This window comes from Nerophis ophidion, linkage group LG02 (assembly GCF_033978795.1).
Source record: "Nerophis ophidion isolate RoL-2023_Sa linkage group LG02, RoL_Noph_v1.0, whole genome shotgun sequence".
Lineage (NCBI taxonomy): Eukaryota > Metazoa > Chordata > Actinopteri > Syngnathiformes > Syngnathidae > Nerophis > Nerophis ophidion.
In genome coordinates, this window is record NC_084612.1 from 30,343,488 (window position 1) to 30,369,884 (window position 26,397).

Sequence of the window (26,397 nt, forward strand, 5' to 3'; positions counted from 1 at the left end):
ATGTATACATATCTATGTATTCATATATATATATACATACATACATAGACACATATATAGAATAATTTGACTCTGAAACGTCACTGCTGAAACCAGATGTTGTGGTGACGTAAGCAATGGGCATTGGATTGTCTGGAGCAGAGGCGGCATGTCTACAATGTGGACGTACTTTTAACATATCAGCGATATACCCACGGACAGCGATCTGCAAAATGTGCAATATTAAGAGGACGGTAACAGATTTTAACCCTCCAAATCATGACAATACTAATATTTGGGATGTTCAGATTACGAATTTATGCTGCCAATTCCGATCAACCAAGAGTAACATTGGGCGATACCAAACACTGATCACATATGTTAACTGTAAATGTTTCCATTTATTTATGGTGAGTGCTATTTACAGTTTAACAATAACAACACAATATTCAAACTAATTCCTTATTTTATTTTGTTACACACAATTGTTTGATCAAAACAAATGTAATAGTACACAATAACTCAACACAAAAAATTACTTCTGACCACTAATCTTTTGAATCATCTGGTTTTTGCCCTCAAAATCTTCCTGTGTCAAGGGAATTGTTCCTTGAATTTTTAAGCAAAATGAAAGAAAAAGATAATATTGAATTTGTCATTCGCGAATCGATCATACCACCCTCGGTATCGACGCCACCCATCTATGGGTGACGCCGCCGTTTTTTACGTATTGTGCATTCCAGGGTGCAATAAAGATGACACACCAAAAGTGGTTAAATTTATTCTCTGGACTCCTTTTAAACTACTTGTTAGTTTAATGTTATTAGCAACTTACTCTATACATTGTCTTCTTGTTTTTTTAAAACTTGTTAAGCGCCTGACTAGGATATTAGCATGCCTGCTACTTGATTGCTCTTGATGTACAACATTTTTAGCCTCGTCCTCCAGTATTAATGTACATAATATATTAAGAAATGCAATTTATTTGCCATAATATAAGTGATAGTTATTAACCCATACTGTGCATTACCTGCTAGCTTGCCAACCAGGGAACCAAAAATAAATACAGTGTCAGCCATAGGGGATTGACCATTGTAGTTGGCATTAAAACTATCGGCAAAGGCAATCAACCGGCAAAGGCGATCGCATACTTTTTCATGAAAATTGTCCAATACTGATCGGTGGTCGATTGATCGGCACATCCCTAATATATCGCACAGGGCTTTGATTGTGAAGGGCAGAAGTGGGTGACAGGTTTTGGAGCCTTTGACAACTGTTGTGTGTAACGGTGAGGCAAAGCCGGATGTAAATAATTGTCTCAGAAAAGTAGCTTTCATTTAATCCTTGGATTTAATCGTTTTCATTTATTTATTAAAGGCGCCATTTGTAAAAATGTGGCCAGAAATGGTACTGCAATCATAGTCAAACTGCTGTAGTCCCCTCCCACTCTCTATGACTGAGGTTGCCAGATACGCAGCCAAATCCGAATCCTACTCCAAGGAACTTCAAATGCCAATTGACGAGTCCTATGCTGTAGGTCTCTCTTGTTTATGCTTCTTGCAAGATGATTGATTAAGTCATTATGTCACGTTTTATTAATGTCGATTAGCCAAATGTATTTGTAAAGTTACGCAATTACATTTTCGTCGGGAGTCAGGACAGCTTGTTGACATTATCCTGCTAAAATGTTTAGTTTGACCGCACGGACCACCCTCGAAATTATTATAAATAATAATATGTAATAATATATTATACTTCGCATAGCCCTACATTGATGGCAAGTCAAGGCCAACACTAAAATTACCGCCACATTTCGTTCAGCATAACTCCACGTTGCATCCAACCTGACGCACTGCAGTCTCTTCCATGTATGCACATCACTATCTTTTGGTGCAGAGTGCAATTCTATGAGCCAATCCACATTATGCAAAAATCATATAGCCTACTACCATGTCAATACAGAGTAGAAAATCATTATAAGTAATGCATTATATTGTGCCAAGCAAAAACCACTCCATATGTGTTTGATGCACATACAGTACCAAAAACCGCAATTGGCCGTGTAAATGTTGGCACGCATTTCCTCAGTGCATCGGCATATTGAGAAAAAATTAGGCACTGACACTACCCATATACACATAGGTTTTATTTGTCAAAAATAGATTTTGCCCTGTCAGTTGGATGACACGTCGACATACAGGCTAACAAGCATATATTTCCCCTGTTAGCCTATATGTTGATGTGTCATTGACCGTGCTACCATGCTAAGCATTACACTAGTGTGATGGTGCTTTGCTCCTAAGCATTCGTTGCACGGACATACTAGCTTTGTTAGACACAGTCAGACTGTATTGGACAATATAGTTTACATACCAGAGGTCAATTTCCATTTATTACAAGTAATAAGAAAACGTAAATGCCTGACTTACCTATCAAAGAGGAAATTAGCAAGTTCGGCATCAGATGAACATTTGTTTGTTTTAGTCTTCATAATTTATTAAATTTATTAAAATGGTTTCTGCATTGCATCATATACAATCGCCTCCAGGGAGGTCTCACCTTGTCCACCATTGCTTTTTTCTCAGTGAGGAGCTGAAGTGTTCTCTGGAAGGCAGAGTCAATGAGCTGGCGAACTTCTTGGTCTATGAGTTGAGCTGTAGGCTCACTGAAGGGCTTTTCTGTCACCATGTTCCCCAGCTGGGGGAGCTCAAAAGACATCTGACCCACTGCCTCGCTCATTCCAAACTGCACAACCTGAAATATAGGAACACATTTGACGTGATGGCAATATAAGACATGGCAAACACTTCTACTCCCTGTCATGTGCAGATTTACTGAGGCGTAGTTACTAGCAAGATACAGTAGTGTTTAGGATTTTTGAAGGATTTAAAAAAAAAATAAACATAAACTCAAATATTTAGTACAATATTGGTGTATTGTTTTTATTTGACAAAAAAAGCTAAAACTGTGTATTGTAGTATAAAACATATCCACAAACCATTAATATCAGGATTTCACACAGTTTATGGTGATCACCTGTGCATACGCAGACTGTGTGACCTTACGTAGGTCGTCGTGCGCTCCCGTGGTGACCCGACAAAAAAAAACCTGTTCAGCCACACGGCCCCCAAGCATCATGCACATTCTGTCAAAGAGCTGCTCTTGTGTGAAGAGGTGCTGCTCCTTAGGTAGATACAGAGCATAACCCAGACCCTTTCCTCTGGGAACTATAGACACCTGCAAAACGGACAATGCTTAACATTGAAAGATGCTGACAATGCAAAGAAAAAGATTTGTCCACCTTCAAAAGCGGGTCTGCATGTTCTAGAAACCAGCCAGACACAGCATGTCCAGCCTCGTGATAGGCCACAATGGTCCGTTCTGGAAGCTGCAATACCTGAGATTTTTTCTCTAGACCTAAGAGCCAAGATATGTCCTTTGTTAGAATGACACTAGACCAGACCAATGTCAGGGTTTAACCTTAACTGACATCAGTCTATGTGCATTCCACGTCATGGTTCATGGAGGTCGACATTTGATGACTAGAGATCGGCATCAAAAAACGGTTCCATAATACCACTGCTGTGGACTTACACAGTAGCAACTCCGAAAAAAAAGTAGCTATCGGTGCCTTATTTCGGTGCAAATTGAATGCAAACTCAGTAACCTGCGAACAAGTGCTAGACAGTGATATTGTACAAATAACGTGTTGTATGTAATTTAGCATCCCGACAGCAGCACACAAAGCCTGAGGCTCTTTTTTAAGACTTGACGACGGATGTATTTTTTTTAATGCATTCTAACTCGTGAATAAAAGTCTGCTTACAACAGAGCCAATGGGAGGTCCTCTATTCCGCCCATAAAACCTAATAAATAACCATCAAAAAACCGCCAACAATACTCCATTTACATTTCATGACTTGAATATTTACCACGTATTTGTAATATTGTTTTTATATACGCAAACTCACACAAACTATTTATAGCCACGCTGAAATCACAAACTTGTGTGCCAATGTTGACAATATTGACTGGTCAGCTGCTTTCTTGCCTCCTTGCTCGTGGAAGTTTAATGTAGATCATACATCATGCCTCTCACCTTGATAGGAGATGGATGAAGATGTAATCCAACAACTTGGTACACTTTGACAGCCAATTTATACCCGAAAATGGAAAGAACGACAAGAAAAGACGCTTGATTCAACCCACTTTTCTTCCTAAGGATTATGAGTCATGCTTCATCTAAACGGGAAAATAACACAAAAAAGTATCAGTCGAAATCCTAATGACCGCAGACATTGTGCGGCAAGTGATGTTTCTAAATGTTTGTTCATTCTCATGAAGTTTGCAGTGAGTTTTAATTAGTGATGTAGTTGAAAAAAAAGCAAATGTTGCACAACGTATTGCTAAAATAATCCAAAATACGTAAATATCAAATGTTATTATTATTTTACTACATGAACTATATATTTAAAGCATGTATATAAAACTTTAATGGTGGTGTTTGGATGTTATTTTTAGGACTTTATAGGCAGGCTAGAGCATCTCCTATAAGCACCATTATAAGCAGACTTTTAATTGCATTTATCTAGTATTTAGGATGCATGAAAAAATAAAAAACATATGTTCTTGTCTTACATACGTTTTGTGAATAATAGGCAAAATTAAAGTCAGTAGTCACAACAACAACAACAACAACACCGGACTTCTTCATAATGCACTAATGACGGTTACAGCGAGCAAGGTTGCAGTATTTTAAGCATCAAACATTACAACTCAAGTAAGTAGTTTTTTTGCATGGTCTCTGTGTTCTTTATTGTTACAATAATCATAACAATTGGTTGTGGATTTTTTTAAAAATTTTTAAATGAACTACTTACTTATCATTTAACCTATATCAGTGAAGAATTTAAGTATTTAGTCTGTTTAACATGAATGTCAAAAAATTCCATACAATTAAAAAAGGCACTGTTTTTGTTTTACAAAAATGTGCATGTTTTCGATTTTTTAAGTACGGGTTTGGGCACAGTTTAAGTTTTGAATCTAGCAGAGGCTCAAATGGCAAATAGAGAAAATCCATTAAAAGATAACATAACATTACAAACCCATTAAGTGCCATATTTGTGTTTGTTAGTTGGTTTTCTCCATCATACTTCTTGGAGTCTGACACCAACGTTAATTCATCATTAAGTATTACATCATATTGACTGGAACATAAAACTATGATTTTTCCACCCGAAGGAAAAAGCCTGTACACCAATAGGTGAAGCCAAAACAAGTGAGTCAGATACACCAGTGTTATTCAATACAGTAAATACATTAATACTGTTGATAACTCACCTCCAATGACCCGGTCAATGGCCTGTTTAAAGTGCTTGGAGTTGATATGCTGGTGTAGATGGCGTGCCGCTATTAGTGCGGCCTCATTACAGACATTTGCAATGTCTGCCCCTGGGAGAAAGATAATCATCACACGGATATGACTAACAAAAAGAAAAAAAAAGAGTTACTTACCAGTAAAACCTGGAGTTAATGCAGCCAACTTTTTGGCTAATGTTTCAACTTTTATACTAGGTTCCAACTTAAGAGGTCTCAAATGCACCTTAAAGATGGAAGCTCTGCCTCTTATATCTGGAGGACCTAGAGAGAAAGGGCAGCAATGAAAGACAATATTAACAGATAAAGATAACTCGAGTGATAAAATATTATTTGATAAGAGATTATGTCTGTGAAAATTCTCATTCCTCCAGGTCATTAGATTCTCAAGCAGAGCTGTATGATTAGTAAACATCAACTCGACATCAAGGTTTTAATTAGTGAGATAACAGAACCGCAAGAGGCTGAGGTTTTGTTTTTTATTTTCCACCTTTAATGGCATTTGAGAGACAGTCATTTTCACCAATAAGAAGTGCTGAGCCTCCCGTTTGTTCACCTTTCGCTTCAAACAGGAAGACAGACGTCTCCCTCTTTGCATTACTCTCAGTACCGAAACACTCAACTGAACAGAGTGAGCTCTCTTTTCAGTCATTCACAATCTTTGTCTCAGCGGAATCGAGCGCGGGGCGCCAGCTTTATGCACACAGGAACCAAAGAAAACTCAGCAACCCAAAGCCAAATGTCCTGTTGTGGTAAAATATCAGCTTTTTATCGGATGGGCGATATGAGCCCATTAACGAACGATGGCAACAAAGAAAGACAACACCTCTCCTCTTTTACATCCATCCATTCTCTACCGCTTGTCCCTTTTGGGGTTGCAGGAGGTGCTGGAGCCTATCTCAGCTGCACACGGGCAGAACAAGTTTTCCAACTAGGAAAAAATTTACTTTAATATTTATTTTAGTTACATTTTGCTTACAGAAATGAGAGTCAATCTTATTTTGTGTTTGTTTTTTTATTTAAGATAAATTATTTACGTTCTAATGAAAGTACAGTGAAAAACCTTTCTGGAGTAATGAGAAATAAAAGTGTAAATCCTTTTAAATGGTTACTTGCATTAATGACATATATGATGATTAGATTACACTATAAATAGTGTATAGTTGTTATCAATTATTAATTCAGTTAAATAGAATAATGTAGACAAAAGCTCTGAGTCTAATTGCATAAAGTCAAATATTTTTTAAGTAAATTATTGCACATTGCTCTAATGTGTGGTACTTTGAGACAATCATATGTTGATTGACTTATCCGGGAAACGCGAGCAGAGGAATAGACCTACCGGAATTATTGGCACCGGCACAGAGAGGCACATTGTAGTGATCACGACTAAGTGACTGAGTATATTTCATCCATCCATCCATTTTCTACCGCTTGTCCCTTTTGGGGTCGCTGGAGCCTATGTCAGCTGGATTTGGGCGGAAGGCGGCGTACACCCTGGACAAGTCGCCACTTCATCGCAGGGCAGTATATTCACCACTAAATTCTCTCTGGATGTGCATGCTGAAACTTTGAGCACTTATAAGTCTGCGACATATAGGAAGATTAAATTGCATGGCAGCAGATTCGGGTCATTTCATGTCACTGCAGATTGTAAAGAAGTGGCTTACATGTATAGTCCCCAAATCTGGGCAGCTGGAGTGTATGCTAGGAGGTATTTTGAAACCTGTTGGCACAGAGCCTCTGCTAGCAATATTCCTGTGGTGAGAAACGAAGCTGTGGCTGCATCATCCTCATTAACTCTAATGCGTGTTGTCTCATATAACTGCCGCAGGTTGCGCCTTAGGGGGACAGAGCTTGATGTATTGAGGTGGATAAACTTCTTCAAAATTGGGACATTCCTCTTCAAACCGGAATTAGGGTGGTTGAACTCAGTTCATGATGACTTTCACGGTGCAGGAGAATCAACTACAGATTTTTCTAAGGGCATCATCAGAGGGAGAATTCCAGGGGGCGTGGCTATTTTGTGGGATAAAAGGTTTGACTCAGTGATTAATCTAGTAAGACTTGAAACTGGGGCAGCAAGGTGGAAGAGGGGTTAGTGTGTCTGCCTCACAATACGAAGGTCCTGAGTAATCCTGGGTTGAATCCCGGGCTCGGGATCTTTCTGTGTGGAGTTTGCATGTTGACCCCGTGACAACGTGGGTTCCCTCCAGGTACTCCGGCTTCCTCCCACTTGGGGATAGGTTGATTGGCAACACTAGATTGGCCCTCGTGTGTGAATGTTACTGCATTTGTCACATTGTTGGCTTTGCGATGAGCTGGCGACTTGTCTAGGGTGTACACCGCCTTCAGCCCGATTGTAGCTAAGAAAGGCACCAGCGCCCCCCGCGACCCCAAAGGGAATAAGCGGTAGAAAATGGATGGATGGATGGACTTGAAACTGACTGGTGTATTGGTGTTCAGGTCAGGATGAATAACAGAGTTTATTATTCTGAACATCTACACACCATATGAGTCTAGACAAAATGATGATCCATCCATCCATTTTCTACCGCTTGTCCCTTTTTGAGGTTGGGGAGTGTGCTGGAGAATATGTGAAAAGGCTGGCATTTATTAACTATTTTATTGATGATAATTGTTGCAGGACCATTTATGTTATGGGAGACATGAATGCTGATATTTCTGCAAATGCTTCCTCTTTGCCAAGCACATGATCAAGATGTGTGAAGACAATAATCTGGTACAATCTATCCATGTGTTTCTACCTGCCGATATCTTAATTTATTACAGGAAGCCCACATAACAACTAGTTGGCTTGATCATCTGATTTGTACTGCAGATGCTCATGCAACACTTGGGTCTATGAAAGTACTGTAAGAGGCTACCACAACTGATTATTTCCCTGTTGAGATCATGCTTGACACTGTCAGTCTCCCTGAGATGAGGGTGGACAATAGCGCAAGTGAGGCCAATTTGGTCTAAATTCTCCTCAGAGGATGTGTTGTTGGACAAACTCCAAAACCAGTGAAGTTGGCACATTGTGTCAATCGTAAATAAAAACTAAATACAATGATTTGCAAATTTTTATCAACCTATATTCAAAATTGAATGGACTGCAAAAACAAGATACTTAACGTTGAAACTGGAAAATTGTTGTTATTTTTTGCAAATAACAGCTCATTTGGAATTTGATGCTTGCAACAGGTAAACAGGCTATTTGGGAACAGGTGGGTGCCATGATTGGGTATTAAAGCAGCCTCCATGAAACGTTTAGTCATTCACAAACAAGGATGGGACGAGAGTCATCACTTTGTGAACAAATGCGTGAGCAAATTGTCCAACAGTATAAGAACAACGTTTCTCAATGAGCTATGGCAAGGAATTTAGGGATTTCACATCTACGGTCCGTAAAATCATCAAAAGGTTTAGAGAATCTGGAGAAATAACTGCACATAAGCGATATTACGTACTTTCGATCTCTCAGGCGGTACTGCATCAAAAAGCAACATCAGTGTTTAAAGGACATCACCACATAGGCTCAGGAACACTTCAGAAAACCACTGTCAGTAACTACAGTTTGTCGCTACATCTGTAAGTGCAAGCTAAAACTCTACTATGCAAAGCCAAAGCCATTTATCAACAACACCCAGAACACTTCGCTGGGCCTGAGCTCATCTAAGATAGACTGATGAAAAATGGAAAAGTGTTCTGTGGTCTGACGAGTCCACGTTCTTCCGAGGATGTTGTAGTCGTAATGATTTGTGCAGTCCTTTGAGACATTTGTGATTTGGGGCTATATAAATAAACATTGATTGATTGATTGACATTTCAAAACTTCAAAAATTGGTCACCTCAGTTCCCAAACGTTTACTGAGTGTTGTCAAAAGGAAAGGCCATGTAACACAGTGGTAAAAATGCACATGTGGAAACTTTTTTGCAATGTGTTGCTATTAAATTCTAAGTTAATGATTATTTGCAAAAAAAATGAAGTTTCTTAGTTTGAAAATTAAATATCTTATATTTGCAGTCTACTGAATTGAATATAAGTTGAAAATAATTTGCAAATCATTGTATTTTGTTTTTATTTACGAAATACACAACGTGCCAACTACACTGGTCTTGGGTTTTCAATTGTGGGAGCTCAGATGAACTATTGCGCTTTGTTGGTAAGCATGACCAAGCAGTGCGAGCTGATTCTATGGTGTGGAAACTGCTTGACAGCAAAGTCACTGGCTTCTGTCAGTAAGTCTTTGCAGCACCCAGCATCGTCCCACCCACACAACCATCTGATTGGTTACATGCAGAGGGGTAATAGCCAATCAGCAGTTCGTATTCAGAGCGCATGTAACAGCCAATCAGCAGTGCGTATTCAGAGTGGTAACAGCCAATCAGCAGTGAGTATTCAGAATGCATGGAGTCAATGCTCACGGCAGAGGCAGGCAGAGAAGAGAGACGTTGCGGGTTAGCAGAAAGGTGTTTAGCTGGTGAGCATAATGCAGCGGACTCACCCCAAATTATAATAAACACGTAAAGTTAGCTCATTTTGCGGTGTGTGCATGCGTTTGTGCGTGTTACGGACAGCAAAAGCCCTGTCTGTCTGAAAGAAAGACGATCATTATTGACCTACAGTTAACAACTAAGTTATTTCACTTTACTTTTTTTCTGTGTTGAAGCAGCAAAAAGGACATCATGTTAAATGAAGAGTTTCCTGAAGCTGTCTCTGTCTCTGATGCAGTTACATTATATAATAATGTAACTGCATCATAAAGCCTACATGAACTCCATGGTGTTTAGGGATTAACTATTGTACTACTTTTTCAGTTATAGTTACATTAATCATTAGTAATGTAGCAGCCTAGTTTTGAATGGCAGGGTCCCTGCTATCACATGTTGATAACAATAAAACATTTACATAAAAAAAATCAACTATAGGCTTTCCAAATGCTGTCATAAATTAAGCAAGATGAGTTGAGCATATGTCAGCATGTGGCCCCACTTTTAACTCTTTTTTTCAAACACTTATTGCAAAAGCTTATTAATTTGACTTAGTAAGTCATTATTTTGTCATTACTTTGACATAGTAAGTCATTATTTTGACGTTATTTTGACTTGATAAATTACTAAGTCAAAATATTGACTTACTAAGTCATAATAATGACATACTTAGTGTTGTGTGACTATCAGAAACAAATTAGTCATTGACAGTAGAAAGCAGAGCTCTGTCTGACACGCTGGGTCCAAGGATGCAACATTAAATCATTACTGCAGTTTTAAGGGTAATTTAGTTTCCCTTTGAGTGAAAAACAAAACATTACATGCATATGGATTTGCAGGACTATATGGACCAGAATATGATGGAAAAAGATAGCCTGTTGTGATCAACAGAGGTAACGGCACCCTACCTCACTCTCTCTCTATACAAGACAACCGGATTTGCAGGCAAGTCCAGGTGTTATTCATTCAGCAAACTTAACCCCCCCCCACACATACACTTAGCCGCACCCACTATCCCAGATGACAGGTGAGAAACAAATCCCTGCCTGTACACTTACTATCTCAGGTAAGTAGGACTGTTTTGTGTTTACGGAAAAAATATTGATATATGTCACCATTCACCAAATGGAGCGGAATACACAACCAAAAATTGTAGGCGTCTTCATGCGACGGAGCTGGCCTACTTCACCACAGTCTGTAGTCTATTGCCCCCCCAGGCTGTGGTGGCAGCGATGAGATGGAGACGTGATGGTGATGGCAACAAGACGAGTTACATATACATATATGTATTAATTAGGTTATGCAGAGAATAGTGCTCGATACCGTGGTAGAGCGCAAAATGTGTGTGTGGGAAAAATCACAAAAAAAAAATCTCCTGACAATTGAGGGAACCCCTCATGAAACAGTTCTGTAGAGAAGAAGTAGTCTTGTGATTTTTCCCCACACACATGTATATATATATATATATATATATATATATATATATATATACATATACACACAAACATATATATATGTATATATATATGTATGTATATATATATATATATATATATATATATATATATATATATTATTGCTGCTTTTAATGATTTAGTATATTCCTTTTACTGAATATGCACATGCACTGTTTTAATATGTGATAATGCCTTTTATACTGTCTTTTTTATTGTTTTATGTACTGTATGTGATTGTATGTATATTTGGACATTGGAGTCTGCAATAAAGCTTGTTTGATTGAAATAAATCACTTGTTATTTAAAGTTTTTTGCATTGTATGTATGTATCCATCCCTCCATTTTCTCCCGCTTGTCCTTCTAAATAAAACAGTCAAAAATCGAATCGCATTCACAATTTGAAAAGAAAAATAGCAAGCCCTATTATTAGAGGAATAGACGTTTTGTCACTTGTGCGAGGACAGCGAACATAGGAACATAAGCACCAAAACAAGATCACCCTGACGCATTCCCTTTACAGATTTTCCAGCTTCTTTTTGTTTGACCTGAAGAGTATTGGCCATAATGTTCTATGTTTAGCATTCATTGCATTTTGGAAAGCACAGGAAAAAAATCATGAACATGCTAAATGCCAAGATAAAAGGAAATAGTACAGAAAGTGTGCACATTACACGCCAAGAACAGTGAACAGACATGAGAAGAAAAACAGGCAAATCTAATAGCCTTGACGCTGTCTTATGTTAGCTGGATAAAAAAAATAGAAAGAATATTCTAGATGGGTGTTATAGTGTGAGACATTTTCAAACATGTAATATCATTATCATTCTCACCAGACATCCTACAGGGAGCATGAGCAAATTATGCAATGTACCAATGTATATGTGTCGATCAAAGCGTCCCGGCCTCATCAGGGCGGGATCCAGGACATCGACACGATTGGTACCAGCCAAAACAACTACATTGGTGCTACTGTTGAAGCCTGCATGGAAACAGCACATAAAGACTTTATGAAATGTGACACCAAGGTTGCATGGGCAAGAATAGTCACAATTCTGTTTACCGTCCATTTCGACTAGTAACTGGTTTAGAGTGTTTTCTTGTTCACTGTGTCCTGCCAAGTTTCCTTTTCCCCTCTTTCTGCCCACCGCATCAATCTCATCAATAAAGAGAATGCAGGGGGCATTTTTACGTGCCATGGCAAACATATCTCGCATCTAAAAGAGAACGGACATAGTTATTTCTTTGCTTTCCTGCCAGCGACGTGGTGCATATCAGAAAATTAAGCATCAACACTTTCTTAACGCTATGATGACTATGAGAGAGTATTTATTTCTATTTTCATATATCACATCCTCCAATTTATTAATCAGAGCAGAGGCCACCATCTTTGCAGTTCAGCATATAAACCTGAAACACATTAAGTACCGTAAAGACGACAAAAATAAAAATGTGACAAACCCTTGCAGCGCCCACGCCAACGAACATTTCCTGGAACTCTGAGCCGCTGACAGTGATAAAAGGAACTTTAGATTCTCCTGCAGTGGCCTTAGCTAGCAAGGTCTTTCCTGTTCCGGGTGGACCCGACAATATTGCACCCTGCACCAAAAATTAGGCATTAATGAGACATTATCACATTATCCTAGAAAGGCTTTGTCACCAGTGCCCCTCTAAAGTCAATACTCCAATAACAGGCCCACCTTGGGGATCTTGGCTCCGAGCTCCTGGTACTGTCGAGGGTTTTTTAGGAAGTTGACAAACTCCAAAATCTCTAGTTTGGCTTCCTCACAACCTGCGACATCCTTAAATCCCACACCATTGTCGTTTTTGATTATCTTGGCTTTGGACTGACTCATTTTGAAGGGGTTTGCTCGGCCTCTTCCGCCACGGGGCCCCACCATCGGGCCCAGCCGAGTCGCAATGAAATAGCCAACTAGTAGTAAGGTTGGGAAGACGCTATAAAACAGCGTCCTTGGGGAGGTGGTGTGGGCAGAGAATAGGCTGTTTTTACTGTGTTAATAACTATGTGAACTGAAAATCCTGAGATAAAAATTCTCACCCATCACTCTCACTGGTGTAGAAGACAGGTACTCTGAAACTGGAGTCCAAACCTAGTTCCTGCTGTGCTGCTTCCAGGTTATTCTCAAATGAGTCCACGCTACCAATGTTGAACCATAAATAGCTCTGAAACATAATACATTTAAAATGAATTAAATATATAAAGATAACATGCAGTTAAAATATTTAATATTTTTATCAGCTCAAGCACCCTTTTGAATTTGGATTAATTATTACTAATGTGCATCATATGGGCTGTTTGCAACATTTATACAGATGTCTGTAGGGCACTATATCGCCGTCTTCCGGCTTCTAGGACGTAACGACATAACTACATCCCTACTTACCACATGCATGCACATAAGCTTTAGTGTTGTTAGCTAATGATACGGTTTTGGACACTTAGTGTTAGCTATCACTGAATATATAATAGCAAATTGTTCCTTGCTTCTTTTGGACTGCTTTTGTACGAGTGCGGTACATGTTGACGAGACAGGGTGAGTGACCGCCATAAACATCAATCATTTTATTCGGGCCGCTAAAACATTTTATTACACAGACTTAGTAATTGTGAAAAACAGATAGTTTTAACAAAAATGTGTTCTGTTTAACCACTAATGGTAACATAAGCTAGCAAAAGGTCATTTTAATATATTTTTTGCTTTGAAAAATGTAACTGAACAAGTTGTAAACAGCCCCTTCAACTTAAAATTGACCCCAATATTTGGACGCAAATGATATTTTATTATCATTATTACACATGGGAAACTTATCAATGTTTTACTTGTTCAAAACATGCTAACTGTTTTATCTAAAATCCAGTCTGTGTGTATTTTGAAGTAAAACTTAACAGTGGTCACACCAGTTGGATTCTCCTCACTCATCTTTATGGATTGATCTGATCAATGACAGTATTACAATGTACACCTTTAAGGTAACCATTTGCGGTTAAGGTAAAGGAGCAGGTGCGCTCACAATAAATTGTGTGATTAATCTGCGTTCAAGCATGGTAAATGCAATCATTTTTAAGTTAACGTGTTAATTTTTAACTCTAAAAATACAGAGTATAAATATATTCCAAATCATACCAGTATAGTTATATTTACAGTGCTTTACGTTATATTCTGGATACAAGCTTTTATAGATCTTTCCCACAGTCAAATTTAAGCATCATCAGGTTTTGTAATGAAAGGGAAAAGTAGAGGAACTTAAGAAGCTGAACATGTAATGTAATAGTATATTGAAAAATAATGAACTTTTAAAGCATAATTCAAATATTTGAAACACCAATGCAAGCCTTTATGTTTGTAATGCTTTTTCTCATAATTGTGCTCGCTGTACCCTGAAAGTAAAGGGTTTGGCATTATCACAATGACAAGTATTTAGGTGAATTTGAGACAAATGGTTTAAGTACTACTGACCACATCAGATTTGTTCACACCATGCGCTGGAATGACTTTGACATATTGTTTATTGACAACTTCCAGGTGATCAACCTGTGTAGACAGCACAAAAAATTATATTGATATTGGTATTGGGATACTGTAAAAGAGGAGGAAAAGTCCAACAATGCTCATCTCTTACCAAACCTCTGCTCAAGTACTGGTGCACAAAGTCTTTCCAGGAGATCTGGATGCCAGTCTCCCGAAAGTAAAAGTAGAGAAATGCAGAAGCCATGCCAGCTGCGCCAATTGCAAGGTTCCTTAGCGTTTTTTCATCCAATGGAAAATCATTCTAGTAGAAAATAACATGAGAAAGTGTTTGAGTACAGTATAAGTTGACTGTTACAATAATTGAATTGAGTTTAGGTTCAAATGAGTAAGCACCTGAAAACGTGCCCACCAATCTGGTTCTTCCTCCTTTTTTCCTCCTCTTTGACCTTCATTGCCCTTGCTGTCCATCTCCCCTTGTTGTTTACCAAAAGGTTCCTTATTTTTTGCATCTATTTAGAAACAAAAAAGCTGTCCGACATACAGGAAAGACTAAGGGCACAAACTGCTTCAATGTGGCTTCCTTACTGTCAGCGGATTTGTCGGCACCCGTGGTCCCTGTACTTTTTGGGAAGAACTTTTCAAACCCTAAATCAATTGCAAAGGAAAAAAGTGGAAAGCTTGTAATTGACCCCAAGGCATTTGGATCATTCTGGGTACTGTTCTGGCCCCATTAGACATTTTATATGCATTACCTCTGGGTGGTTTGGCTGAGTTGAGTAAACGAATAAAATGACATCTGTTTTGGTGCAGTCCTGAACATTGCCTCTGGATCAGTGATGTCTTCTGCAATAAATATGTTGTACATGTTAACAATGGAAAGGAATGACCAGTTGAAGAGAAACATACATGGTGTTATAGCTTTTAAAAAATATACAATCTCACATAAAAAAAGCCTTGATTTATCCAGGTAAAGTTTCCTAAAAAAATCATTGCAAACGTTTATTTAAGAAAAATACTGGAAATTAAAACGAGTCACTCGCCGACTTAACTATCGCCTGTCCCACTAAACACACCAATAAGCGTGTTAAAAGATGTATGTAACAAACAGTTCAGGGTGTCCCTCCAGTGTTGCCGTAAGGCTGTGACGTAAGAGGTCTATATAAAGGCGGGTTGTTGAAGAAGGTGATAGATGGGTATGGAGATAGGTGTAAAGAAGGGAACAATAAAGTGGTGGAGACCGGACCTGCTCTCATGACTCCCTTTTATTATTTTATTTTATCAGTACCCACATTATGCGAACCCAGGACACTCGGCTACATTGGTGGCAGCGGTGGGATTATTTTAACTGCTGTGATAAAAAAAAGAAGAAGAACGTTTTACACGGGACACATGAGTTTCGAGTTAGCTGTTAAGCTTCCCGGCCATTTTGCGGACACGTGGTGTGGTGACCACGACTCTTTTTAAGCCCGGAGGCGCTGTTTGACGGACACTCACACGGCATGGATGTCGAAAGTGGACTTTTTGTTTTGTGTAACCGCTCCTTTCACCGACGGAGGGAGCCGACTGCAACCAGGAGCTGGTGAGGATTTTCGGATCCTCCCAACTCGTCCCGTGGGAGATTGGGGGCAGCTTTTAAACAAAGACAATGGACCGGTTCGGGGCCAACCTGTCCGCGAGTGTGCGTGCTCCGGGAGAGAGCGTGGAGGTGTTTGCTGCGGGCGTGGCCCGGCTGGTTGCGGAGGCGTTCCCGCGGTCTTGCTGCTGGCCCTTCGTGCCGAGAGACAGCCGACGGTGGCGTGAGAAGTACAGAGCGTGTCGGACCCGTCGGTGCCCTTAACGTCCCCGTGGGCGGGTCCCAGGTTTGTCGGCCCACCCGGAGGGTGGTCATGGACGGATGTGGCCCGGAGGTTCCCAGGGGGGCCGTGGGGGCCCCAGGGTGTTTCCCCTTCAATTAGACTCTGTATGTTGCTTGAAAAAAAAAGGACGTGCACCACTGCCTATAACCCCAAGTCGGATGGCATGATGGAGCGTCATAAACGAACTATCTCACAAACGGACTATCTTGCAGGGGGTCACTGGAGCGACCTCCTGCGCACAATCGGACTATCTCGCAGGGGGTGACAGGGGTAACCTCCTGCGCACCATCGGACCATCTCGCTGGGGGCGACCTCCTCCACATAATTGAACTATCTTACAAATGGGGCGATTGGAGTGACATCCTTCGCATCTGGGAGTTTTTGCATGTTTTGAGGGGCCAGTGTGTTAGCCTATGCAATACGGTGTAAAAAAATATATTGTTGATTTATTGTGAATTTTGAATTTTTTTTCTTTTCTCTGTTCTATTTCCCCTTGTTTGTTACCTATTTTGTTTGTGATGAAACGGGGACGTTTCTAATTGAGGGGGGGACGTATGTAACAAACAGTTCAGGGTGTCCCTCCAGTGTTGCCGTAAGGCTGTGACGTAAGAGGTCTATATAAAGGCGGGTTGTTGAAGAAGGTGATAGATGGGTATGGAGATAGGTGTAAAGAAGGGAACAATAAAGTGGTGGAGACCGGACCTGCTCTCATGACTCCCTTTTATTATTTTATTTTATCAGTACCCACATTATGCGAACCCAGGACACTCGGCTACATGTATATTACAACTCCCGATAGGAAGTTGCCATTTGTTATAGTACATGGGACAATGCACATTAATTAAAAATATAAAATGTTAATGTGCCAGATTGTAGCCAAAGGCTAATTTCCATTTATATGTTCATTGTATATACAGGGTTCGAATTTAACAATGGCAGCCGCGGGAAGTGTCGCGACTGCTTTTGTCACTTGGCGTAATGCCCTAAAAAATTGACCAGCATCGATGGCAAGAACATTCCGTGACCGCCCTTGACTTTTTACTTGTTAATGGACTTGGGCTGTAACAATAAACGGTATAATTATAAACTGCGGTAAAATTCCAGACAGTTAGTAATACCGGCAACTGCTTACTTCAAGAATACTGAAGCACCACAGCATCTGCGCGTGCGTTTCTTTGAAAACGTTCCCTCCGAGCTAGAGGAGCCGATACCTTTGTTTCACTTCATTTCAATCGCTTCTGCTTCCGTAGAGTCTGTGTGCGATTAAGAGCCTAATGCTGTTGGAAAAGAAAAATATTTGATGTTGCAGTTTAATTTTGGATGTACAGCTAGCGTCCTTCCATCAGCTGCTGGGACTGAGATTTAACATGCAGCAGATGTGTCGGGAACGTTGCCACAACGTATTTATAAATTCTGTAATTTGTTGACTGGGATGCTCACTCATCCTTTATTTTAACTGCTAACTTTGTTAGTGTTCCAATAACATCAATACTAAAATGTTTTGTCATCTCATCGAATTGAACACTGGCTGAGTTGTTGGTGAGGCACAAAGATTGTGTGTTTAGATGTAAGAGGTATCACTCTTTATTTTTGTTGGCCAAGCTGTTGCATGGTTGTTGTTGAAGCACAAAGCTTGTTTATTTGATGTTATCTTCATTAGCCAAACTGCTTTGTGTTTTATATTGTTATTAAATAGTAAACACAATGTATTTTACATTAATTGTGTTTTTTTCATTCCACAGAGTAATTACTTAAATAACCATTCACGTGACAGCATTTTGTTAATGTTTTTATAGTGAATATATAATTCCTTCATGACAGATTTCTGCTCAAACTCTCAATGGATCAGTCCCAATACAGCATTTACATGTACACATTTTAGTACATATAAATGTATGCACGTAACTTAAGAAATACCTTTCTCTATGAAAATGTAAAAATAGAGGCAAATGCATCGTGTTATAAAAAATGTGACACACTGATACTATTAATCAACAAAAACACAAATATTAGTCTTTAACTATATAGATCTAGAATCTAAAGCATTTTTTTCAGCGCTCACACCCCAACACTGTTTAACCAAACATAATGAATAATCATGATTAATAATTGTGATTTCAATATTGATGAAAATAAACTTAATTATAATTTTGCCCATAACTGTGCAGTCCTATATGCAAGACTAAATCTCATATATGAACACTATCTACATGGACAAAAAGTGCAGTTACGTTTCTATGTTATAGGGTGCCATCTTGCGAAATTTTCACATATATATTCACAGTATTATTTTGTTTATGTCATATTATTTTGTTTATAATGCTTGTGTCGCTTTCATATGCACATTCAACTTTCTACTTAAGGTACATACATACATTTTGAATATGTTGTTTGTGTTTTGTTTTTTTTTAAATAAAACTTGGTAAAAGTCGCTTTTGAAAATTCTGAGCACATTTAAAATTCCTGCGATAACAATAACCCAGATAATTTTGGTCACAACAACCGTGATAAGAAATTATAATACCATTACATACCTGTAATGAACAATTGTAACTTAATTGTTTTGTCGAATAAATGTGTAAAAACTTACATTTTCAAATGTTTAAGACATCACATAATTAACGTTAATCGGTATAAACAACATGGGCACAGCCATTTTGGAAGCAAGTGCCAAAGGTTAGGGTTAATTACAATTACAACAGCCGAGATGTTCCAAGATTTTCCGAGACATACACTAGTTGCATCAGGGCCTGGAAAGATGTCAGGTGTTCGGTGAATTTAGGTTAAAAAAAAAAGCATGTTAATCACAAAGATTATTATTAATTTAACAAACAGACCCTGGGCTTAGGTTAGGTTGATTAAAAAAATAAGTACTAACCAAAAAAACAATACATTTACATACAATATGTATTATGTTGTGCTGAAACTAATTACCTAAATTAATAATAAATGTTTCTTAACTAAGCTGTCAATTAAATTAAAGTGCAAATAAAAATACAGCTTCGCAAATGTAGTCATAATTTTTGCGTTTAAGGAATATCTCTATGACATTCGCGCCTGACTTCTTCTGTTTGTTGCAAATTATCATTACTGCCATAAGTGGCGGAAAAGCGTATTAAAACCTGTGTTGGGACTAACGCGTTACAAAGTAACGCATTACTGTAACGCCGTTATGCATACGGCATGTCTGTGATTACTAACAACAAAACATGGCGGAGCCGAAGTCCATTTTCTTAACATGGAGATATTCTCACTACTTTTCTATTGTCCAGCACAAAGAAAAGAACATTTTAGTTAAATGTAAGTTGTGTCTTGGATCAAAGATACTATCTACTGCCGAAAACAGCAATTCAAATCTGCTGTAACACCTACAAAAGCAACATGCTTCGACGAAGCTTGTAAAGAGAGACACAGAGTCCGATACCACTTCACCTTCACCTCCACCACCACCTAAGCAACAGCAGCTGGATTTTAACGGAGGGACTGCTAGATAGAACAAAAATTGTTAGAGCCAATTGCAGCGTATGTGGTAGAAGACATGCAGGCTATTTGTACAGTGGAGTCACCCGCTTTCAGGCAGCTAATTAGCATGATACCGGGCTTCAAACGGCACGGAAAACATTTTCCTAGTACCTGGACAGTGAGTATACATAAAAATGGAAAGCAAGCTAAAGAAAACATTTGAGGGGCTTGACTACATCTTGACTACCGCAGACATTTGGTCTGCCCAGTGTGCCTTCCTTAGGTGAAGCCAGGTTTACAGGTGCGTTGTGACATGTTGCTATTATGCTGTTTGTTCCTTATTTATGTAATGTTGCAGCTATTTAAAATACCGTATTTCCTTAAATTTCCGCCGGGGCACTAATGAATTTAAAACCTCTTCTTGCTACTGTGCTTACAAAAGGCATGCGGTAAAAGTAAGCATGTGCTAATCATTTTAAAACCTTTTCTCACTCTGGCACTTACCAAAGGCATGCAGTAAAAAATTTAGTGTGATGTAAGCTTGGACCTTAAATCCTACTGAATAGCTCTTAATCTTCTTCCCTTTATGCGATTTCAAATTACCGGTATTGAAATCAGCCTCCTCCATTTTGAAAATGATGACAGGGGAAGTGTCCCTCGTGACGTCACGAGTTTGACCAGGTGGTAATACTAAGCATGCGCTAATTATTTTGCGAAGCGAGTTTGACCCGGCAGTATCAATCAATCAATCAATGTTTACTTATATAGCCCTGAATCACTACTGTCTTAAAGGGCTGCACAAACCACAACACAAACCACTACGACATCCTCGGTAGGCCCTCATAAGGGCAAGGAAAACTCACACCCTGTGGGAGGTCGGTGACAATGATGACTATGAGAACCTTGGAGAGGACGAAAGCAAGGATGTCGAGCGGGTCTAACATGATACTGTGAAAGTTAAATCCATAATGGATCCAACACAGTCGCGAGAGTCCAGTCCAAAGCGGATCCAACACAGCAGCGAGAGTCCCGTTCACAGCGGAGCCAGCAGGAAAACATCCCAAGCGGAGAGGATCAGCAGCGCAGAGATGTCCCCAGCCGATACACAGGCAAGCAGTACATGGCCACCGGATCGGACCGGACCCCCTCCACAAAGGAGAGTGCGTCTTTAGTGGACAGAATGGAGCGAATTTTAGCGATATTACGGAGATGAAAGAAGGCCGTTTTAGTAACGCTTTTAATGTGTGACTCAAAGGAGAGAGTTGGGTCGAAGATAATACCCAGATTCTTTACCGTGTCGCCTTGTTTAATGTCAAATGTTGGAGTTGTATTATTAAATAGAGGTCGGTGTCTAGCAGGACCACCTCAGTAGAACACATGTCCAACTCTGAAACAATCAAAGCAGAAAAAACTTGTTCTAATTTAACTGACTCCTTACCCAGACCAGTAGTCTCGCATCTTCTATTTAAATCCGGCTTCAGGATGGAGGGAAGTGGTGTTCTGTGGGGATTAGCCTTCTGCTTTGTTTTTAGCCCCGCTCGGCATCCGCATTTCCAATCACACCGGTGGCATCTGCTCCGTAGACGGCCCCCACTGCTACTATACTCCCCTGCTTCACAGGCCGCTGGATGTAGCCGCCGAAGTAGTCCCGTGCTAGTTAGCAGGTCTAGCAAGCACGCGTCTATCAGTCCAAAACGCCCCGATATGTCCACATCCAGAAGTGTCTGGCGGTCGTACGTGATCACGGAGTGACCACGATGTGAGCCAGCCATATAGTTTGCAGAATTGTCCGGTATTTCTGCCAAATGTTCCATCTTTAGCAGGAGCTCCGCGATGTCGCAGCCCGTCCGGGCGCCGCCATCTTGGAAATCAGTAATTTAAGGCAGGCGCATACTATATGCCCTGCGGCAATTGAAGGAAATACGGTAGTTTTCTCAATTTGTTCTGGCCTAAAATAATTTGGCCCTTGGAAACATATCTTTGTGTTTATATGGTGTATGTGGACCACATTCCTTAGCAGAGTTCAGTGATGCAAATGCATGTCAAGTTTATCAACATATTCTATTATTCTCCAGTGCAATAACAGTAATGAAATGAAGGCTAAAAGGGCATTAATGGAAGCCTTAAAAAAAGAAGAAAAATAATTAAATAAATAGTTGATTTTCACGGGTAACGCATTACTTTTTGGTGTAAGTTACTGAGTTACTTATGAAATAAAGTAACTAGTAACTGTAAATTGTTACTGGTTTTCAGTAACTAAGCTAACACTGATTATAACTAAGTACCACTGCGGCCTATAGGGACAGCAGCTGAAATAACAGATATATTTCATTCTAGGGCAGGGGTCGGCAACCTTTACCACTCAAAGAGCCATTTAGACCCGTTTCACAAAATAACGAAGACAATGGGAGCCGCAACAATTATCCAAATATAAGCTGATGGCCACCCAGATAACAATAATAAGGGCATGCTATGAAGCCATTGCTTTTGACGCCTTCTACAACATGTACAACCTGCTTGCCAGTCCAGCAATATTTTGAATGTGGCTTCCATACGTATACGTACACGACTGCAAGGCATACTGGGTGATACAGGTTACACCAAAGGTTGTGATATAAACAACTTTAACAGTCTTACTAATATGCACCACACAGTGAACCCACACCAAACAAGAATGACAAACACATTTCGGGAGAACATCCTCACAGTAACACAACATAAACGCAACACAACAAATACCCAGAATCCTTTGCTTCCATGACTCTTCCTCATACACCCCGCTAGCACCAAACCCCGCGCCCCCCACCCCCTCCGTGCGTCGGTTGAGGTGGGCGGGGTTGGTGGCGCGGGGGTGTATAATATAGTCAGGAAGAGTAATGGATGCAAAGGATTGTGGGTATTTGTTGTGTTACGTTTATGTTGTGTTACTGTGAGGATGTTCTCCCGAAATGTGTTTGGTGTGGGTTCACAGTGTGGCACATATTAGTAAGAGTGTTAAAGTTGTTTATATCACATCTGTCAGTGTAACCTGTATCACCCAGTATGCCTTGTAATCTCGTACATGTGACGATAGAAGCAGCGAAATGCATGCGTCCGGTCAGCACGCAGATAGCATTGCGTATAGGCGGGCGCGATGACATGTTGTAGAGGACGTTAAAAGTAAAGCCATCACGGCACGCCCTCAATGTTGTAGTCCGAGTGAAAATCGGAGAACGTTGACCCCGGGTGATGTCCGGGAGAGGCACCGAAATCCGGAATCTCCCCGTTACAGTCTGGGGGGTTGGCGATTATGCAGCTGAGCCACATCAGTTGCCAAAGAGCCACATGTGGCTCCGGAGCCGCGGGTTGCCGACCCCTGTTCTAGGGGGAGCTTGCGGCCCAACACTGTGTTTCTATGGTTAAGAAACACTGGTATATAGTATATGCAATTTCTTCGCAAAAAAACACATCCAGGGCTCCCACCACTTCAGCGTTATGGTGTGTTGATTTTTAATGCTCATTTTTTTGCTGTTTTTATCCACCACACGTTGTCCGTAAAAAATAATGCATACATTAGATCGAATCCTGGTGGAAAATACTTTGGGGAGCCCGACACTACATACGTTCAATATTTTACCAAAATACTTACCAGTGTACCTAACTGTCTGTTTAACTATAATGTGTCTTAAAGCTGTCATTTTCGTAGCCACGTACGCCTCTTCTGAACCACATTACCGAACGAAAAGGAAGCATACAAACAACACGCGTCGACGAGTGATAACATTACTGACTTATGAATGACACCTGTCATTCATTGGGACCAAAAACATAATAAAATAAACGTGTGTCTACACAGCTGCCCAAATTAACAAACATATTTGGGCATATTTGGAGTAGAAACCAACAAGTCCCCCACAGACAGTGTATGTAAACAATGGATACTGTACCCGCGCGAGAGCCCCGCCATATCGACAAGTTGCTGAAATGGATGCAAAAAGTCGACTCCATGTCCGAACATTCCGGACTCGGTTCCGAAAGGGGCCGACACTGACAGCGAAGAGCCCCATGGTGTTACGACCCCTGTGCGGGCTTCAATCTGGTACACTGACATCCACACACACCGCCAAGCAAGAACAGCACGTACCTTGAAGCCCAAGACCGTCCCTCAAATGTCGCGAGATTTTGCCTACGCAACAACTTTTGAAATGCCCGCTTATCCACTCTACTCAGTCCGTTGTTAAACTATGAACAAACATTTGAAAAGGAATTTGACCTTTGCAATCTCATTATTCTATTGACTAAGTTTTATATTCATAAATGTAAGTTTTTCAATGCTCGACCTTTCTTTTGTGCCTTTAAAAAAGATTTTGAACTTTACATTTAAACGCTCTCTACCTCTAACAACAAAAAAGCTGTGAAAACGATGATGCTGTGTTCTAAATCAATCAATCAATCAATGTTTATTTATATAGCCCCAAATCACAAATGTCTCAAAGGACTGCACAAATCATTACGACTACAACATCCTCGGAAGAACCCACAAAAGGGCAAGGAAAACTCACACCCAGTGGGCAGAGAGAATTCACATCCAGTGGGACGCCAGTGACAATGCTGACTATGAGAAACCTTGGAGAGGACCTCAGATGTGGGCAACCCCCCCTCTCTAGGGGACCGAAAGCAATGGATGTCGAGCGGGTCTAACATGATACTGTGAAAGTTCAATCCATAGTGGCTCCAACACAGCCGCGAGAGTTCAGTTCAAGCGGATCCAAGACAGCAGCGAGAGTCCCGTCCACAGGAAACCATCTCAAGCGGATCAGCAGCATAGAGACGTCCCCAACCGATACAGGCGAGCGGTCCATCCTGGGTCCCGACAAGCGGTCCATCCTGGGTCTCGACTCTGGACAGCCAGTACTTCATCCATGGTCATCCACAAGGGAGGGGGGGACATAGGAGAAAGAAAAGAAGCGGCAGATCAACTGGTCTAAAAAGGAGGTCTATTTAAAGGCTAGAGTATACAGGTGAGTTTTAAGGTGAGACTTAAATGCTTCTACTGAGGTAGCATCTCGAACTGTTATCGGGAGGGCATTCCAGAGTACTGGAGCCCGAACGGAAAACGCTCTATAGCCCGCAGACTTTTTTTGGGCTCTGGGAATCACTAATAAGCCGGAGTCTTTTGAACGCAGATTTCTTGCCGGGACATACGGTACAATACAATCGGCAAGATAGGCTGGAGCTAGACCGTGTAGTATTTTATACGTAAGTAGTAAAACCTTAAAGTCACATCTTAAGTGCACAGGAAGCCAGTGCAGGTGAGCCAGTACAGGCGTAATATGATCAAACTTTCTTGTTCTTGTCAAAAGTCTAGCAGCCGCATTTTGTACCAACTGTAATCTTTTAATGCTAGACATGGGGAGACCCGAAAATAATACGTTACAGTAATCGAGACGAGACGTAACAAACGCATGGATAATGATCTCGGCGTCTTTAGTGGACAAAATGGAGCGAATTTTAGCGATATTACGGAGATGAAAGAAGGCCGTTTTAGTAACGCTTTTAATGTGTGACTCAAAGGAGAGAGTTGGGTCGAAGATAATACCCAGATTTTTTACAGAGTCACCTTGTTTTATTATTTGGTTGTCAAATGTTAAAGTTGTATTATTAAATAGAGGTCGGTGTCTAGCAGGACCGATAATCAGCATTTCCGTTTTTTTGGCATTAAGTTGCAAAAAGTTAGCGGACATCCATTGTTTAATTTCATTAAGACACACTTCCAACTGACTACAGTCCAGCGTGTTGGTCAGCTTTAGGGGCATGTAGAGTTGGGTGTCATCAGCATAACAGTGAAAGCTAATACCGTATTTGCGTATGACGTCACCCAGCGGCAGCATGTAGATGCTGAAGAGTACAGGGCCAAGGACCAAACCCTGGGGAACTCCACACGTTACCTTAACATAGTCCGAGGTCACACTGTTATGGGAGACGCACTGCATCCTATCAGTAAGATAAGAGTTAAACCATGACAGGGCTGAGTCTGACATACCAATTTGTGTTTTGATACGCTCTAATAAAATATTATGATCGACGGTATCGAAAGCAGCGCTAAGATCGAGGAGCAGCAACATAGATGACGCATCAGAGTCCATCGTTAGCAATAGATCATTAGTCAATTTTGCGAGGGCTGTCTCAGTCGAGTGATTTGCCCTGAAACCGGATTGAAAGGTTTCACATAGATTGTTAAACGCTAAGTGTTCATTTAGCTGCTCTGCAACAATTTTTTCGAGGATTTTCGAAATAAAGGGA

General features: G+C 40.2%; 1 protein-coding gene across 5 annotated transcripts in view; it reads right to left on the reverse strand.

The window, feature by feature from the left end:
- The window catches only part of LOC133539093 (AFG3-like protein 1), a 33,790-nt gene extending 9,514 nt beyond the window's left edge, over positions 1-24,276 (reverse strand). For 2 of the 5 annotated variants that reach the window (XM_061881149.1, XM_061881168.1), the window contains exons 1-16: positions 24,042-24,228; positions 15,550-15,640; positions 15,383-15,442; positions 15,191-15,306; positions 14,949-15,098; positions 14,786-14,860; positions 13,366-13,490; positions 13,007-13,307; positions 12,768-12,905; positions 12,370-12,523; positions 12,181-12,288; positions 5,494-5,619; positions 5,320-5,430; positions 3,281-3,396; positions 3,016-3,216; positions 2,539-2,733 (exon numbers count right to left, since the gene is read on the reverse strand). In XM_061881149.1, the coding sequence (XP_061737133.1) occupies positions 2,539-2,733; positions 3,016-3,216; positions 3,281-3,396; positions 5,320-5,430; positions 5,494-5,619; positions 12,181-12,288; positions 12,370-12,523; positions 12,768-12,905; positions 13,007-13,307; positions 13,366-13,490; positions 14,786-14,860; positions 14,949-15,098; positions 15,191-15,306; positions 15,383-15,442; positions 15,550-15,640; positions 24,042-24,161 (2,187 nt within the window). In that variant the 5' untranslated portion in view covers positions 24,162-24,228. The other 3 variants (XM_061881178.1, XM_061881158.1, XM_061881185.1) reach the window with 3 other exon arrangements.
- Positions 24,277-26,397: the final 2,121 nt, after the last annotated feature.